Source organism: Coregonus clupeaformis, chromosome 15, assembly GCF_020615455.1.
Source record: "Coregonus clupeaformis isolate EN_2021a chromosome 15, ASM2061545v1, whole genome shotgun sequence".
NCBI lineage: Eukaryota > Metazoa > Chordata > Actinopteri > Salmoniformes > Salmonidae > Coregonus > Coregonus clupeaformis.
The window spans coordinates 26937836-26956379 of NC_059206.1; the positions used below are offsets into that span (position 1 = coordinate 26937836).

The 18544-nt window shown below is 42.0% G+C and overlaps 1 protein-coding gene across 1 annotated transcript in view; it reads right to left on the reverse strand.

Moving 5' to 3' along the window:
- LOC121582708 (microtubule-associated protein 1B) overlaps nucleotides 1-18042 on the reverse strand; it is a 35530-nt gene extending 17488 nt beyond the window's left edge. The window contains exons 1-2 of the mRNA XM_041898725.2: nucleotides 17803-18042; nucleotides 12728-12829 (exon numbers count right to left, since the gene is read on the reverse strand). Coding sequence (XP_041754659.2) covers nucleotides 12728-12829; nucleotides 17803-17986 — 286 coding nt within the window. The 5' untranslated portion in view covers nucleotides 17987-18042. The remainder of the gene's footprint in view (nucleotides 1-12727; nucleotides 12830-17802) is intronic.
- Nucleotides 18043-18544: the final 502 nt, after the last annotated feature.

Here is an 18544-nt window from a genome sequence, read left to right on the forward strand (position 1 = left end):
AGGGTCTACAGCTTTTGATACTGACACTCAGACTACTGTTGTAAATCCACAGTGCTTATCATTATTATTCCAGGGAGAGATTTTTTATTTTAATATTCTGGAACAAGTTCAGTTCAAGTTCAAAATAACTGGTAGTCTCTTTAACGCTGTACTGTACCTCTTAGTGCAGTTCAAAGCTGGAGCTAATACTGTAGTCACTTGCTGTGTATTCATTTGTTTTCAAAGACTGGCATAACAGCATCAGATGTATTACTTTAAACACCCAGGGAGAATGTTTCAAACCCACAGTCTTTATAGAGATCGATCAGTAGACCCGGCAGCCTATAACTAGAGTCTCTGGATTTCTGTTTGAGTATAATAAGTGACTGAGGGAAACAACCTTTAGCTTGTCTGTAATTATCTCCATACACAAACTACACGAACAGGCTATTTCTCTACCTGCCCCTGTTGTCTTAGCAGGTTGAAGCTAATGGAATGGAAAAGTAGGTGTTTTGTCCCCTTTGTCTGGTTCTCTATGTAGATCAAGTGTTTTGGTTATTGCCCTACTTTACTTTTCTACAGAGAACATGAGGAACAACCGCAAAATAAAATCCTTAAACTAAGCTATAAGCAGTATTAGGCCACAGTCCTAGCAAGCATTGTCTATAAACACAACTAACACGCCCATCTCCCTCTTGGAAAATGATGTAAAAAGAAAGAGAAAACGAGAAAGGAAGGGCCACTGGATTGACCCCTGACCTTTACAGTGGCTCCTCTCTGCTCCCGTCCTCCACCCCCTCCATCACTCCGTCCCTCCAACCCCTCCACTGCCCTCTCAGTGGGAGGGGAGGTAATGTGACATGCATCACTGCACATTATCCTTATGACTGAGCAGAAAAATTGTCCAGTTAGCTAAGTATCTAGCTAGTTATCCAATCACTTAGCCACTAGGCAAGGGAGTTCCTTTTAAATGACAGATGAAATGAGAGAGAAAATACTCTCCTTTGTGTAAGAAAAATCCTGGAAAGCAAGTACGATCAATCTGCTCTTCAGCTGGGCTCTTTTTTATTTTTAGCTCTTTACTGTCTGTCTTCGTATCCATCCATCCCGTCGATCTGTCACTTTATCTTTCTTTCAACTGAATCCAGAGGTCCCATGACATTTCACTGTCCCTAGGCACCATTTCCAATGTCCCTCGACCTCATCCTCGTCTCCCCTCTCTAAACCAGACACTGTTTAGGCTATTTTACTGAAAAGGCACACAGAAGAAAAAACGACTTCAGTAGACTGATTTTGCTAATTTAACAGTGCCTGGTACGGCTGTTGGTCCACAATAATGACACTGTCCAACTTGTACTGAACTCAAAATAGGAGTGAAAAGTGATGCCACAAAACAACCAGTCTATTCAATCTCTTCTCATATTTGAGAGGAGGACACAATTGCAGATTATTAATAGCGATGGCAACTGCAACAACTCAGTTTACAGCTAGGATGGCTGAAGATAGTTGGTGTTCTTATCTATTGCATGCATTAATAATAATAATAATAGATTTCTTTTATATAGCGCTTTTCATTACAAGTAGAATCTCAAAGTCATTTTAAAAACAAAATAAACAAAAATCTATTCAACAAAACAAATGTAGGGATCTGGACATTCTTGGGTGATGGTCTTCCACAGATGTAGATGATAGACAGTTCAGAAAGGTAGTATCTTGAGAGGAGGGAGCATAGATGGTACAGCCAGACAGGGAGGTAGAGATATCTGACAGACAGAGAGGTAGAGACATCTGACAGACAGAGAGGTAGAGACATCTGACAGACAGAGAGGTAGAGACATCTGACAGACAGAGAGGTAGAGACATCTGACAGACAGAGAGGTAGAGACATCTGACAGACAGAGAGGTAGAGACATCTGACAGACAGAGAGGTAGAGACACCTGACAGACAGAGAGGTAGAGACATCTGACAGACAGAGAGGTAGAGACATCTGACAGACAGAGAGGTAGAGACATCTGACAGACAGAGAGGTAGAGACATCTGACAGACAGAGAGGTAGAGACATCTGACAGACAGAGAGGTAGAGATATCTGACAGACAGAGAGGTAGAGACATCTGACAGACAGAGAGGTAGAGACATCTGACAGACAGAGAGGTAGAGACATCTGACAGACAGAGAGGTAGAGACATCTGACAGACAGAGAGGTAGAGACATCTGACAGACAGAGAGGTAGAGACATCTGACAGACAGAGAGGTAGAGATATCTGACAGACAGAGAGGTAGAGACATCTGACAGACAGAGAGGTAGAGACATCTGACAGACAGAGAGGTAGAGACATCTGACAGACAGAGAGGTAGAGACATCTGACAGACAGAGAGGTAGAGACATCTAACAGACAGAGGTAGAGACATCTGACACATAGGCCACAGAGCTCTTCATCCGGCACCTCATCGTCTTCTATAGTTACAGCTCCTCTTCCTCCGTAGGTAGGCTGGACCGTCCACAACTGAAATGTAGCACCCACCTGGGTGATGCTTCGGCGACTGTAAAAGCGCCAGTAAGACCACCACACCTCATTAGTTATAAAGCTACATGTCAAGAGACTTGCAGTGTGATAAATAAATTAATAATAAAACAAATAATGTTGTTGATTATCACATTATCTACATGTATAGATCATCTTTAAAGTGCTCCACAAATGGGCCTCATGTTCTCATATACATTTACATTACATTTACATTTACATTTACGTCATTTAGCAGACACTCTTATCCAGAGCGACTTACAAATATACAGTACAGTACATCCATAACAATCTGATCTTAATGCAATTAATGCATGACAAACTGATCTCTGACTTTTCAATTGATATTGATTGGAATCTGCCATGTTGTTCTTCTCTATCACATTCCGGAAGGGAAGGAGGGTTGATAGATTGGGTGTTGAGCAAGAGATGACTTCTTAATTCTCCAGTTGCTCTTTAGCCAGCTCTGCTGTCTACAGCAAAGACAGAGTACAGGAAAATCCATACTTACAGTATCATATAGCCATCTGCTGTTTGCATAGCTAACTCCCTGTGTGGCAGTGGGGCTCTCCTCCCTCCATCCCTCTGCTTTCCCTCCCTCCATCCTTCTCCTTTCTCTCCATCCTCCTTTCTCTAACTCCCTCTCCCTCCTTCCCTCCCTCCTTCCTCTCCTCTAATGGGTCTGTGCTAGCTGACGCAGTTTGACGGACAGCATATCATCTATCAATCAGACGGGTAATTGCATTCTCCCTCTCTCCCTCCTCTGCTGAGGACTGATCATGCCTCCTGTGAGAAAAAACAACTAGTGACATCCATGTTGTCTGTTTATGCAGGATGAAATTGTTTTTATTAACTGTGTGTAATAGCGCTATTAGTATTGTAGGCATTTTGTTTTCAAAGCTCAACATGAGCACAGGTGCATTTGCTTAATTTGTTTGTTAATTTTATCTATTGGGGAAGCAGGGTTAAAACCAGACCAATTTCCATTACAATGAATGCAGTTTAAAAGCATACCAGTATATCAAACACTATAAGACTGCGTGAATCAGGCATTTATGGTCGAATTGCTGCAAAGAAACCACTACTAAAGGACACCAATAATAAGAAGAGACTTGCTTGGGCCAAGAAACACGAGCAATGGACATTAGACCGGTGGAAATCTGTCCTTTGGTCTGATGAGTCCAAATTTGAGATTTTTGGTTCTAACCGCCGTGTCTTTGTGAGACGCAGAGTAGGTGAACGGATGATCTCTGCATGTCTGGTTCCCACCGTGAAGCATGGAGGAGGAGGTCTGATGGTGTGGGGGTGCTTTGCTGGTGACACTGTCAGTGATTTATTTAGAATTCAAGACACACTTAACCAGCATGGCTACCACAGCATTCTGCAGCGATACGCAATCCCATCTGGTTTGCGCTTAGTGGGATTATAATTTGTTTTTCAACAGGACAATGAACCAACACACCTCCAAGCTGTGTAAGGGCTATTTGACCAAGAAGGAGAGTGATGGAGTGCTGCATCAGATGACCTGGCCTCCACAATCACCCGACCTCAACCCAATTGAGATGGTTTGGGATGAGTTGGACCGCAGAGTGAAGGAAAAGCAGCCAACAAGTGCTCAGCATATGTGGGAACTCCTTCAAGACTGTTGGAAAAGCATTCCAGGTGAAGCTGGTTGTGAGAATGCCAAGAATGTCTAAAGCTGTCATCAGGGCAAAGGGTGGCTACTTTGAAGAATCTAAAATCTAAAATATATTTTGATTTGTTTAACACTTTTTTGGTTACTACATGATTCCATATGTGTTATTTCATAGTTTTAATGTCTTCACTATTATTCTACAATGTAGAAAATAGTAAAAATAAAGAAAAACCCTTGAATGAGTAGGTGTGTCCAAACTTTTGACTGGTACTGTTTATGGATGACTTATAAAGCCAGGCACATTTAACAGTTTGGCTATTGATTATAGACCTAATTTAGTTGGGGTTTCCTCTCTCCTCACTTTTCTTAGACAATTAAGGAAAGGGCTGTTTTCTCGTCTCTTAACTTCGCTGCTGCCTCCACCGCATTGCTCTCAACACCAATATGCTGGTTAACTTTGCTATTATGCACACAGCAACATAGTCTAAGAAAAGGCGGCAATTCAGCAGCGCACTGATGTGTTTCAGAACCACGGACATCATCCGCTATCCAACGGGGGAGAAAGCGTATTTGTTATAAAATAATATTTCTTATTCGTGTTTTTTTTTTAATGGGACACAATAAAATGAACCCATGTGAGCTCATTTTTTATTCTCTTGACAAGTCCTTTGATAAGCATTAAATTCAGTTGATATTAAAGAGCAGATTAGATTACACTGACTGACTGACTAAGCAACTCCTCAGACAGAGAGAGCGAGAGAGGGATGTGCCTATGCATCGGAAGTGAAAGAGGAAACCATCCCTCCCTGACAGACATAGCCAGTATTGCTGCTTATGTAGCGCTGACTCTTTAAGTCTCTGTTTTCACCTTCTTCACTGAATTAATCCCTCTCTCTCCCTCTCTTCTACCCTTCATCCATCCATCCCTCTCTTTCCTTCCTCCCTCTCTCCACCACTCCCTCTCTCCTTTCCTCCTTCCCTTCATCCCTTTCCCTCTCTCTCTCCTCCCTCCCTCCATCCCTCTATCTTCCCTCCTTCTTTTGTGAGACCCAGGCTACTGGGGAGTTAATCTCTCTATCCATCCCTTCCTACCTCCATCCGTTCATCCCTCCTATATATCCCTCTCTCTCCCTCCTTTACTGTGAAGCCCAGACCCAGGCCAGTGGGGGGGTTCATCCAGCTAATTACCCAGGAGTCTCCTCTGCATCTGCATCTGAGCCGCGTTGCACGGCAACAACACACACAACAAAAGAGGCTGGAGAAGAGAAAAAGAGGGAGAGGCTGTTTGGAGGAAAGAAAGAGAGATCCGGGGAGGATGGAGGAGAGAAAACAAAAACGGGGGACAAGGAGGAGGGCAGAGTGTACCTCAGAAGAACAAAAAAAGCCAAAAGCTTTTCATGCTCAGTGAGGTGAAAGTGAAATGGCTATAGACCCCTGCTGTGTCACTGTTTAGCAGTCGATATCATAAGTGTCAAAGTGTATTTTGGCTAGACACTTAAAAATGACATAGCCCACTGGCTTAGGGTTTACATCTGTATGTATCATATGTGAGGTTTATTTGTAATCTACAGTTTCTTATTATGAAATGAGGATGTAATTAAAAAAATATCCCATTGATGTGGAGAGTATTCAATGCAATCCACTGCATCTACATAGGACATTCCCACGTCACTGACATCACAACACCATTTGTTAGACATGGGTGATCAAAGCAAATTCAATATGCAAACCTCTAGGTATGTAAATATACAAACTGCTGATTCACCAGCTGTCGGTTGACAATGACACAGCCCATGGTCAGAGAGGTGAGCTCATACAGGCACACATACATTGCCTTGCAAAAGTATTCATCCCCCTTGGCATTTTTCCTATTTTGTTGCATTACAACCTGTAATTTATATTGATTTTTATTTGGATTTCATGTAAACAAACCTGCCAAGAGAGGGCCGCCCACCTAAACTTACGGACCAGGCAAGGAGGGCATTAATCAGAGAGGCAACAAAGAGACCAAAGATAACCCTGAAGGAGCTGCAAAGCTCCACAGTGGAGATTGGAGTATCTGTCCATAGGACCACTTTAAGCCGTACACTCCACAGAGCTGGGCTTTACGGAAGAGTGGCCAGAAAAAAGCCATTGCTTACTGAAAAAAATAAGCAAACACGTTTGGTGTTCGCTAAAAGGCATGTGGGAGACTCCCCAAACATATGGAAGAAGGTACTCTGCTCAGATTAGACTAAAATTGAGCTTTTTGGCCATCAAGGAAAACGCTATGTCTGGCGCAAACCCAACACCTCTCATCACCCCGAGAACACCATCCCCACAGTGAAGCATGGTGGTGGCAGCATCATGCTGTGGGGATGTTTTTCATCGGCAGGGACTGGGAAATTGAAGGAATGATGGATGGCGCTAAATATAGGGAAATTCTTGAGGGAAATCTGTTTCAGTCTTCCAGAGATTTGAGACTGGGACGGAGGTTCACCTTCTAGCAGGACAATGACCCTAAGCATACCACTAAGGCAACACTCGAGTGGTTTAAGGGGAAACATTTAAATGTCTTAGAATGGCCTAGTCAAAGCCCAGACATCAATCCAATTGAGAATCTGTGGTATGACTTAAAGATTGCTGTACAGCAGCGGAACCCATCCAACTTGAAGGAGCTGGAGCAGTTTTGCCTTGAAGAGTGGGCAAAAATCCCAGTGGCTAGATGTGCCAAGCTATAGAGACATACCCCAAGAGACTTACAGTTTTACATTTTTAGTCATTTAGCAGACGCTCTTATCCAGAGCGACTTACAGTTAGTGAGTGCATACATTTTTCATACTTTCAGCTGTAATTGCTGCAAAAGGTGGCTCTACAAAGTATTGACTTTGGGGGGATGAATAGTTATGCACGCTCAAGTTTTCAGTTTTTTTGTCTTATTTCTTGTTTGTTTCACAAAAAAATTATTTTGCATCTTCAAAGTGGTAGGCATGTAGTGTAAATCAAATAATACAAACCCCCAATTTTTTTTAATTCCAGGTTGTAAAGCAACAAAATAGGAAAAATGCCAAGGGTGGTGAATACTTTTGCAAGCCACTGTACACACACACACACACAAGACACACACACACACACACACACACACACACACACACACACACACACAAGCACACATACACACAAGCACACATACATAGCCCATTGGCACTAATATCTTTCAAATGGCTCAGCGTGAGTGTGCCCTCACCTCCTCAGCCAACAGACAGACAGCCCTTCACTGAGATCAACACCTCTCTCTTAGGAGGGCAGACTGGTGGTTTACTAGTCTGTGTGAGATACAAGCTAATTGTCACAACATTATGGAAAAAGGGGTTCAATTCCATCTTTTGAGTGTCACGCAACTCCCCTCTTTATTTCAAATGTGGAAGGCCAGCAATATTTTACCAGTGCCTTTCATTCACTGTGTTAACCAAGCAGAGTCTCTTCCAAGGACAGTAAAACTATAAATGTGTGTCTATAACGCAGTTCAAACTTTCACCAGCCAGGTGCGTGCCATCTACTGCATGTTATAGCTGGAGCCATCAGCCCAATGAGATACCTCGCTGATCATGACCTGTATGGGTCGTACTCTATAATAGAGACAATATTCCATAGTAATAAAGGCAATAATAAAAGCAATGTTCACAGTGTAATTACAATTAAATAACATGGACATTAGGTAGGTTATTAGTATGGCATAAGGTCTATAAAATGGGACCTCTTGTCTGTTCCCAGTCAAGGGCACCCTGCCCACCAGATGTCCTGCTAGCTATAGGCTCATTAGCCCATTAGGACTACTCCTTCACTGTCCACACTATAGGGACACAGCCGAGCTCACCGCTGACACTGCAGATCCAGGGATACATAATATAATCTCAGACAGCTCAGAGATCACACACTGTACACTGCTTGGGGTTACTGCACCTAGTAACTAACCACAGTACAGAGAGAGAGAGAGAGCGTTAGAGGGAGTGAGAAAGAGAGAGAGACAGACCGAGATAGGGAGTGAGAGAGAGAGAGGGGGGTAGTGTGGGCTCCTGAGTTCTTCTGCAAAAATGTAGAATTAAAGTTAAATACATGAAGGCAGCAATCCCAACTTTTGCCAGGACCCTGAAGGACGTCACCCTCAACCGTAGCCCAAGCACCTCACACAGGAGCAACAGAGCAACGGACAACCTGCCTAGACCAGCGAGACACCCTCCCAGACCTGCAAGACCCCCTCCTGAAGGACCTGCACCGAGAGAACCCACGCCAAGAGGACATACACCCAGACCACAGCATCACCAGCCACACCCCAACCAGCTAAGACCACCCCAAGCAAACCCTGGCCACACCCTATATAGGCCCCCCCATATCAGACCTATGCCCCTTCTGCCCACCCCATGCCCCCCGCCCCTGCGGCAAGGACCTCAACATGACAGCAGGACATATGCCCAGGCCGTGAGCCGAGCAACAGGCCCAACCCCCACTATCACACTCGCCCAAGCACCATCCTGCGACCTAAGAGGTCTGTATCAGATGCTCAACATGCTCTGCTCACACCTACTGTGATGGTCCGGGCCTAAACCACACCAAAACAACACTAAACACTATGGAACACAAAGCTTTTACTATCTCATCCTGGAATATACAAGGTCTGAGATCATCTGCCTTTGGCCTAAAGAGCAGGAACCCAGACTTAAAATACAGACATTGTCATCCTACAAGAAACATGGCATAAAGGAGACGGACCCACTGGTTGCCCTCTAGGTTACAGAGAGCTGGTAGTCCCATCCACCAAACTACCATGTGTGAAACAGGGAAGAGACTCAGGGGGTATGCTAATTTGGCGTAGAGCAGACCTAACCCACTCTATTAAATTAGTCAAAACAGGAACATTTTACATCTGGCTAGAAATTAATAAGGAAATTATCTCAACAGAGAAAAATGTCCTCATGTGTGCTACCTATACGGCCCAATAGAATCCCCATACTTCTCCATCCTAGAGGGGGAGATCAACCATTTCCAGGCCCAGGGACATGTACTAGTCTGTGGCGACCTAAATGCCAGAACTGGACAAGAACCTGACACCCCCAGCACACAGGGGGACAAACACCTACCTGGGGGTGACAGCATTCCCTCCCCTATATGGCCCCCCAGACACAACTACGCCAACATAACCAACAAAAACGGGTCACAACTCCTACAGCTCTGTTGGACGCTGGGTACGTACATGGTCAATGGCAGGCTTCGAGGAGACTCCTACAGTAGGTACACATATAGCTCATGTCTTGGCAGTAGTACTGTAGACTACTTTATCACTTAGTCTCTTAGAGCGTTCAGTCAGTCCACTGACACCCTATCATGATCAATCATGAGGCATCAAAGCCAAAGGAATCAAATCAAATCAAATTTTATTGGCCACATGCACCGAATACAACAGGTGCAGACATTACAGTGAAATGTTTACTTACAGCCCTTAACCAACAGTGCATTTATTTTTAACAAAAAAGTAAAAATAGAACAACAACAAAAAAAGTGTTGAGAAAAAAAGAGCAGAAGTAAAATAAAAGAACAGTAGGGAGGCTATATATACAGGGGGGTACCGGTGCAGAGTCAATGTGCGGGGGCACCGGCTGAACTGAATAATATTAAGAAATGCTATAGATGGACAAAATCTTTCACTGTAATAGTGAAGGTGTAAACTTTGCAGTAGAAAACCTAACAGTATATTTGACCTCTCAGCTTCCCTATCAAATCAAAAAATGTAAAGCAGACAACCTAAGAAAATAAACAACAATGACAAATGGTTTGATAAAGAATGCAAAAACCTATGAAAGAAATTGAGAAACCTATCCAACCAAAAACATAGAGCTCCAGAAAACCTGAGCCTACGCCTTCAATATGGTGAATCATTAAAACAATGCAGAAATACACTAAGGAAAAAGAAGGAACAGCATGTCAGAAATCAGCTCAATGTAATTGAAGAATCCATAGAATCTAACCACTTCTGGGAAAATTGGAAAACTCTAAACAAACAACAACACGAAGAGTTATCTATCCAAAACGGAGATGTATGGATAAACCACTTCTCCAATCTTTTTGGCCCTGTAACAAAGAACAAATAGCAAAAAACATATACATGATCAAATAAAAATCTTAGAATCAACTATTAAAGACTACCAGAATCCACTGCTGGATTCTCCAATTACATTGAAAGAACTACAGGACAAAATACAAACCCTTCAACCCAAAAAGGCCTGTGGGGTGGATGGTATCCTAAATGAAATGATAAAATATACGGACCACAAATTCTTTAACATCATCCTCAGCTCTGGCATATTCCCCAATATTTGGAACCAAGGACTGATCACCCCAATCCACAAAAGTGGAGACAAATTTGACCCCAAAAATGACCATGGGATATGCGTCAACAGCAACCTTGGGAATATCCTCTGCATTATCATTAACAGCAGACTCGTACATTTCCTCAGCGAAAACAATGTACTTATTAGCAAATGTCAAATTGGCTTTTTACCAAATTACCATATGACAGACCACATATTCACCCTGCACACCCTAATTGACAAACAAACAAACCAAAACAAAGGCAAAGTCTTCTCATGCTTTGTTGATTTCCAAAAAAGCTTTCGACTCAATTTGACACAAGGGCCTGCTATGCAAATTGATGGAAAGTGGTGTTGGGGGGAAAACATACGACATTATAAAATCCATGTACACAAACAACAAGTGTGCAGTAAAAATGGGCAAAAAACACACACATTTCTTTCCACAGGGCCGTGGGGTGAGACAGGGATGCAGCTTAAGCCCCAACCTCTTCAACATATATATCAACGAATTGGCGAGGGCACTAGAACAGTCTGCAGCACCCGGCCTCACCCTACTAGGATCTGAAGTAAAATGTTTACTGTTTGCTGATGATCTGGTGCTTTTGTCCCCAACCAAGGAGGGCCTACAGCAGCACCTAGATCTTCTGCACAGATTCTGTCAGACCTGGGTCCTGACAGTAAATCTCAGTAAGACAAAAATAATGGTGTTCCAAAAAAGGTCCAGTTGCCAGGACCACGAATACAAAATCTATCTAGACACAGTTGCCCTAGAGCACACAAAAAACTATACATACTTTGGCCTAAACATCAGCGCCACAGGTAACTTCCACAAAGCTGTGAATGATCTGAGAGACAAGGCAAGGAGGGCCTTCTATGCTATCAAAAGGAACATAAAATGTGACATACCAATTAAGATCTGGCTAAAAATACTTGAATCAGTTTATAGAACCCATTGCCCTTTATGGTTGTGAGGTCTGGGGTCCGCTCACCAACCAAGAATTCACAAAATGGGACAAACACCAAATTGAGACTCTGCATGCAGAATTCTGCAAAAAAAATCCTCTGTGTACAACGTAAAACACCAAATAATGCATGCAGGGCAGAATTAGGCCGATACCCGCTAATGATCAAAATCCAGAAAAGAGCCGTTAAATTCTACAACCACCAACAAGGAAGCGATTCACAAAACTTCCATCACAAAGCCATCACCTACAGAGAAATGAACCTGGAGAAGAGCCCCCTAAGCAAGCTGGTCCTGGGTCTCTGTTCACAAACACAAACAGACCCCACAGAGCCCCAGGACAGCAACACAATTACACCCAACCAAATCATGAGAAAATAAAATGATAATTACTTGACACATTGGAAAGAATTTACAAAAAAAACAGAGCAAACTAGAATGCTATTTGGCCCTAAACAGAGAGACCACTGTGACTGACCCAAAATTAAGAAAATATTTTGCTATGTACAGACTCAGTGAGCATAGCCTTGCTATTGAGAAAGGCCACCGAAGGCAGACCTGGCTCTCAAGAGAAGACAGGCTATGAGCACACTGCCCACAAAATGAGGTGGAAACTGAGCTGCACTTCCTAACCTCCTGCCAAATGTATGACCATATTAGAGACACATATTTCCCTCAGATTACACAGACCCACAAAGAATTTGAAAACAAATCCAATTTTGATAATCTCCCATATCTATTGGGTGAAATACCACAGTGTGCAATCACAGCAGCAATATTTGTGACCTGTTGCCACAAGAAAAGGGCAACCAGTGAAGAACAAACACCATTGTAAATACAACCTATATTTATGTTTATTTATTTTCCCTTTTGTACTTTAACTATTTGCACATCATTACAACACTGTATATAGACATAATATGACACTTGTAAACATATGTTTCCCATGCCAATAAAGCCCCTTAAATTGAAATTCAATTGAGAGAGAGAGAGAGAGAGAGAGAGAGAGAGAGAGAGAGAGAGAGAGAGAGAGAGAGAGAGAGAGAGAGAGAGAGAGAGAGAGAGAGAGAGAGAGAGAGAGAGGGGAGTGAGAGAGAGAGAGAGAGAGAGAGAGAGAGAGAGAGAGAGAGAGAGAGAGAGAGAGAGAGAGAGAAAGAGATTCTCTGAAATTGTAAAGAATTGATGTACAGGTGAATATCCTTCATTAAACATGAAGACTGTGAAGGTAACTCCGAGATTGCATTGTCACTTCTTCACATTTGTTTTGTGCTTGACCTTACCTCGTACGTCTGCAGAGAAACGGGCTGAATGTCTGGAGACAAAGAGCTTTAGTTCCTGATCCAGGTTACAGTCTATGAGGTTGGTGTCCCATGAGCGAATCCCTGCACAGAAAACAAAACAATCAATGGAAAGAATGACATGAGTGCAGAACCCACTTCATATATCACTAGGCTAGCCAGGCAGAGGCTGGCGCACAATCAATATTCCCCATTGATTTTGCATCAAGGGCCTTGGATTTGGCTTGTAGCAGGCAAAAGGTCCAGATTTGTTCAATTCATAAGTCTCAATGCCACCAGCATCTATTAAAAGTTGGTCTCACTCTTCCATTTCATTGGGTCTGTCCTGGAATGAACACGTACCATTTGGCATGAGAGAGGAAATCTATAATAGGAAATATCTATAAAGTGCTTTAGCTTTAGTTTGCCAGGGACTGTGGGTGGTGCTGCTAGCCAAGGCTGAGTCATAACCAGGGTTCTGTTGTCATCGATCCTCTCTCCATGACACTGTTGCTTACTGTAATGAAACTGGGTGTGTTTAAACTCTGATGAAAATAGGAACATTTCCTGTATTGGTAAAATACAAATGCAAAGCCATACCAATGCAAGGCTACTAACTTGACTCAATTCAATTTGATTAAATTCATAAAATATTACAGATAAGATCAATATATCATATATACCCCTTTGACTTTTTGCACATTTTGTTGTGTTACAGCCTGAATTTAAAATGGATTAAATTTAGATTTTTTGTCACTGGCCTACACACAATACCCCATAATGTCAATGTGGAATTATGTTTCTCAAATTTTTTTAATAAAATGTAAAAAACAAAAATGAAACATACATTGAATATGTCTTTGAGCATGGTGAAGTTATTAATTACACTTTGGATGGTGTATCAATAAACCCAGTCACTACAAAGATACAGGCGTCCTTCCTAGCTCAGTTGCCAGAGAGGAAGGAAACCACTCAGGGATTTCACCATGAGGCCAATGGTGACTTTAAAATAGTTAGAGGTTAATGGTTGTGATAGGAGAAAACTGAGAATGGATCAAGAACATTGTAGTTACTCCACAATACTAACCTAATTGACAGAGTGAAATTAAGGAAGCCTGTATAGAATGAAAATATTCAAAAACATGCATCCTGTTTGCAACAAGGCACTAAAGTAATACTGCAAAAATATTTGGCAAAGCAATTAACTTTTTGTCCTGAATACAAAGTGTTATGTTTGGGCAAATCCAAAACAACACATTACTGAGCACCACTCTCCATATTTTCAAGCATAGTGGTGGCTGCATCATGTTATGGGTATGCTTTTGACTTAAATCTACTTGGAGATCTATGCCAAGTCCTGAAAATGGTTGTCTAGCAATGATCAACAACCAATTTGACAGAGTTTGATTATTTTTTAAAGAATAATGGGCAAATGTTGTACAATCCAGGTGTGGAAAGCTCTTAGCGACTTACCCAGAAAGACTCACAGCTGTAATCGCTGCCAAAGGTGCTTCTACAAAGCATTGATCAGGGCTGTGAATACTTATGTAAATTACTATTTCATTTTCAATCAATTTGCCAACATTTCTAAAAACATGTTTTCACTTTGTCATAATGGAGTATCCAACAGTGCAGATAAAAAACGGTATATACAGTTGAAGTCGGCAGTTTACATACACCTTAGCCAACTACATATAAACTCAGTTTTTCACAATTCCTGACATTTAATCCTAGTAAAAATTAGGATCGCCACTTTATTTTAAGAATGTGAAATGTCACAATAATAGTAGAGAGAATGATTTATTTAAGCTTTTATTTCTTTCATCACATTCCCAGTGGGTCAGAAGTTTACATACACTCAATTAGTATTTGGTAGCATTGCCTTTAAATTGTTTAACTTGGGTCAAACGTTTCGGGTAGCCTTCCACAAGCTTCCCACAATAAGTTGGGTGAATTTTGGCCCATTCCTCCTGACAGAGCTGGTGTAACTGAGTCAGGTTTGTAGGCTTCCTTGCTCGCACACACTTTTTCAGTTTTGCCCACAAATGTTCTATAGGATGGAGGTCAGGGCTTTGTGTTGGCCACTCCAATACCTTGACTTTGTTGTCCTTAAGCCATTTTGCCACAACTTTGGAAGTATGCTTGGGGTCATTGTCCATTTGGAAGACCCATTTGCGACCAAGCTTTAACTTCCTGACTGATGTCTTGAGATGTTGCTTCAATATATCCACATCATTTTCCTTTCTCATAATGCCATCTATTTTGTGAAGTGCACCGGTCCCTCCTGCAGCAAAGCACCCCCACAGCATGATGCTGCCACCCCAGTGCTTCACGTTGGGATGGTGTTCTTCAGCTTGCAAGCCTGCCCCTTTTTCCTCCAAACATAACGATGGTCAATATGGCCAAACAGTTCTATTTTTGTTTCATCAGACCAGAGGACATTTCTCAAAAAAGTACGATCTGTGTCCCCATATGCAGTTGCAAACTGTAGTCAGGCTTTTTTATGGTGGTTTTGGAGCAGTGGCTTCTTCCTTGCTGAGCGGCCTTTCAGGTTATGTTGATATAGAACTTGTTTTACTGTGGATATAGATACTTTCGTACCTGTTTCCTCCAGCATCTTCACACGGTCCTTTGCTGTTGTTGTGGGATTGATTTGCACTTTTCGCACCAAAGTACGTTCATCTCTAGGAGACAGAACGCGTCTCCTTCCTGAGCGGTATGACGGCTGCGTGGTCCCATGGTGTAGGCCTTGAAATACATCCACAGGTACACCTCCAATTGACTCAAATTATGTCAATTAGCCTATCAGAAGCTTCTAAAGCCATGACATCATTTTCTGGAATTTTCCAAGCTGTTTAAAGGCACAGTCAACTTAGTGTATGTAAACTTCTGACCAGTGAATACAGTGAATACAGTGAATTATAAGTGAAATAATCTGTCTGTAAACAATTGTTGGAAAAATTACTTGTGTCATGCACAAAGTAGATGTCCTAACCAACTTGCCAAAACTATAGTTTGTTAACAAGAAATTTGTGGAGTGGTTGAAAACGAGTTTTAATCACTCCAACCTAAGTGTATGTAAACTTCCGACTTCAACTGTAGGAATAAGATAAGGTGGAACATGTATTGACGAGCAGTCAAGACAGGGTCAGGGCCTGGGATAACATCATGGGTGTGGTTAAGACACCAACAGTAGAAAACCAAAGGGCGAGGCTTGGTGTGTGCTGATCGATTCAACAGGGAAAAAAATGCCTTACTCGAAGATGATGAAGGATTACTGGAACTGTTTCAGTTGTGTCCAATTCCTGATTGATATTTGACTTGACATGAGGTAATGGCACTAGCAGCATCAACCCATTCAAATCACAAATATTTAATAGATTTCTCACATAATAGGCTACCAAACACAATAATAATAATAATAATAATAATAATAATAATAATAATAATAATAATAATGTTTCAAAACAAAAGTCTAGTTTTTCCTTTTTTTTTTATCATGCATTCATGGCATATGATCATATTTGCCATAATAACAATTAGCCTATATGCCTGAAAACCTACTATGCCCTATCTAATAAACATAACCAGTAATTGAATGTTTCACATGGCCTAAAATATGAAAAGCTTTGTTAATAGTGTGTTTATATTGTAAACAAAAAAGACAGTAGGAAAACCCTTACATGAATTTTCAAAGGCCTCAGCAGGTTTTTCACCTTTGTTCCAACATTTTATGAAACATGGTGCCGTAATCCACAAACACATTTGTTCTTCCGCCATAGTTTCTTCTTGTCATACCAACCTGTGTGCCCGGTGGCCTGTCATTCAGAAACGCCCTTTTTGTTTGAATAGCGCTCCCTACGACTTTCATTAGGGACCGCAGTGCGGAGTGGGCCACGCCTACATGCCGGTGTCGGATGAGAGAGAGCGGGATGCAGAAACGAGAAAGCAGGGATGGGGGTGGGATGGGTCCCGCTGGGGCGGGGACGGTGAGTGATTTAAAATGCAGCAGCAAGAAGAGGGTTCGTTATCACGCACGTAGACAAAGCAACATCGTGTTCAAAATATGGTACTATTTGAGTGCGAACACCTGCCAATAAGTAGCCTATACCATCCTTGTTGTTCTGTAAATGAACACAGTGGAAGAAAAGCTGTCTCGGTAATTGAGAATGAACAGTGTAGACGAGGCTATATAACATCGAATATATATATATATATATATATATATATATATATATATATATATATATATATATATATATATATATTATTATTATTATTTATTTTTATTTTTTTATGATTTACGCATGGGTAAAAGGGACAATAGGCTTTGGACCCCTTTATAACAGTAGGCATATGTATACATTTTTGAACACGAAACAACGGATGCACCACACCAAAACAAGCAGACGCAAGGTGTTTCCCAGGGGTGGTCGATACTCTCTCCCTGGTCCGCATCACATCCCCAAGAAAAACAATATGTCTTATTGACTCACAATAAGAATGCTGAATCATTCTCCGCAGCTTTACCACGTGTGACTGATTTAAAGCAACACTGCAGAATAGATTATGTTATGGAAAGGTATAGCCTGCAGTCCTTATATAGAATGTGTATGGAGACAGGGAGAAGAGGTGCGGGGGAAAGGTTGTTGGGGTGTCGACGGATGCCATCTGTTTGATTTGCGCTACCCACAGATTTGCAGATACCACACTGGGAGGGGCCGTGCGCCCAGCCAGCAATATCACATCACTTCAGCAACAACAAAATCATTACGTTTTCCATTCAGGTGGCCTATTGCTTTATAGCCTAATGCGTATGGAAGTGGATGTATCCAAAATGAGATTGTGTTATACATAAAGTAAGCAGCCTAAGTTCAAGGTTACAATGACATCCAGACTTGGCGGATAATGTGGTTCTGTTCACAATATTCCCAATAAGAATATAAAGTAGGCTATAGTTGTATGACAAAGCATTCAGCACATAAAGTGATGCTGCTGCTGCTACCACCTAGGCTGTGGATAGCTTACACCACCTCCTCAACACCGGGCAAGGCTATATCATCCCTCAGTCTTCTTACCTTTTTCTACATCCGCAATGGCACACTTCAAGTGATCCTCCGTGACTATTTCCCCAATAACCACAAGCAGGTAAAATTTGTTGTCGTCAAAACGGTGCGAGAGACTCGCGGACATTGGGGATGCCAGAACGTTGCTCGAGCTGCTTAAAGTCTCAATGTCTGCAGATGCCACAAGCGTCGCCATCCTCGCTTACACACCGTGCAACACACACCCCTATCCAGCTACGGAGCTGAGTGGTAGTCACCAGACATAAAGTACGCCGTGAAAGGAGTGGTCCTGCCTTTTATACCCCTAGACATTGTGTCATGATCGGTAACCGGGGGAGGAGACGTCATCCGCAGCGAATCAAACTCCCCAGAAGCTGATTAGAGGGAGATTGATGAATCCCCAAAATGTTTTGGTGTAGGCCTACTTTTCTATAATGAAATTTCGTGTCCCTCTCATTTTGGTAAGTGCCATGACTATTTTATAGATTTGAACATCTGTTAATGCAGGTGCAGGCCTATTGATATTGGCCTACTGATGTTTTAGAAAGGATATAAGTGTAATATCTTAATTTGACTATTTTCTCTCTCTCTCTTTCTTTTTCTCTCTCCATCTCCCTCTCTTTCTCCTGTGTGTGTATGGAAGTGTGTGTGTGTGTGTTTGTCATGGCAGCCTTATTTAGAATCTCTTATCATCTCTGGTATGATCCATTGGTTCTGCCTCAGATACTGTGCTTGTCTCTGTCTGCACTGTCAC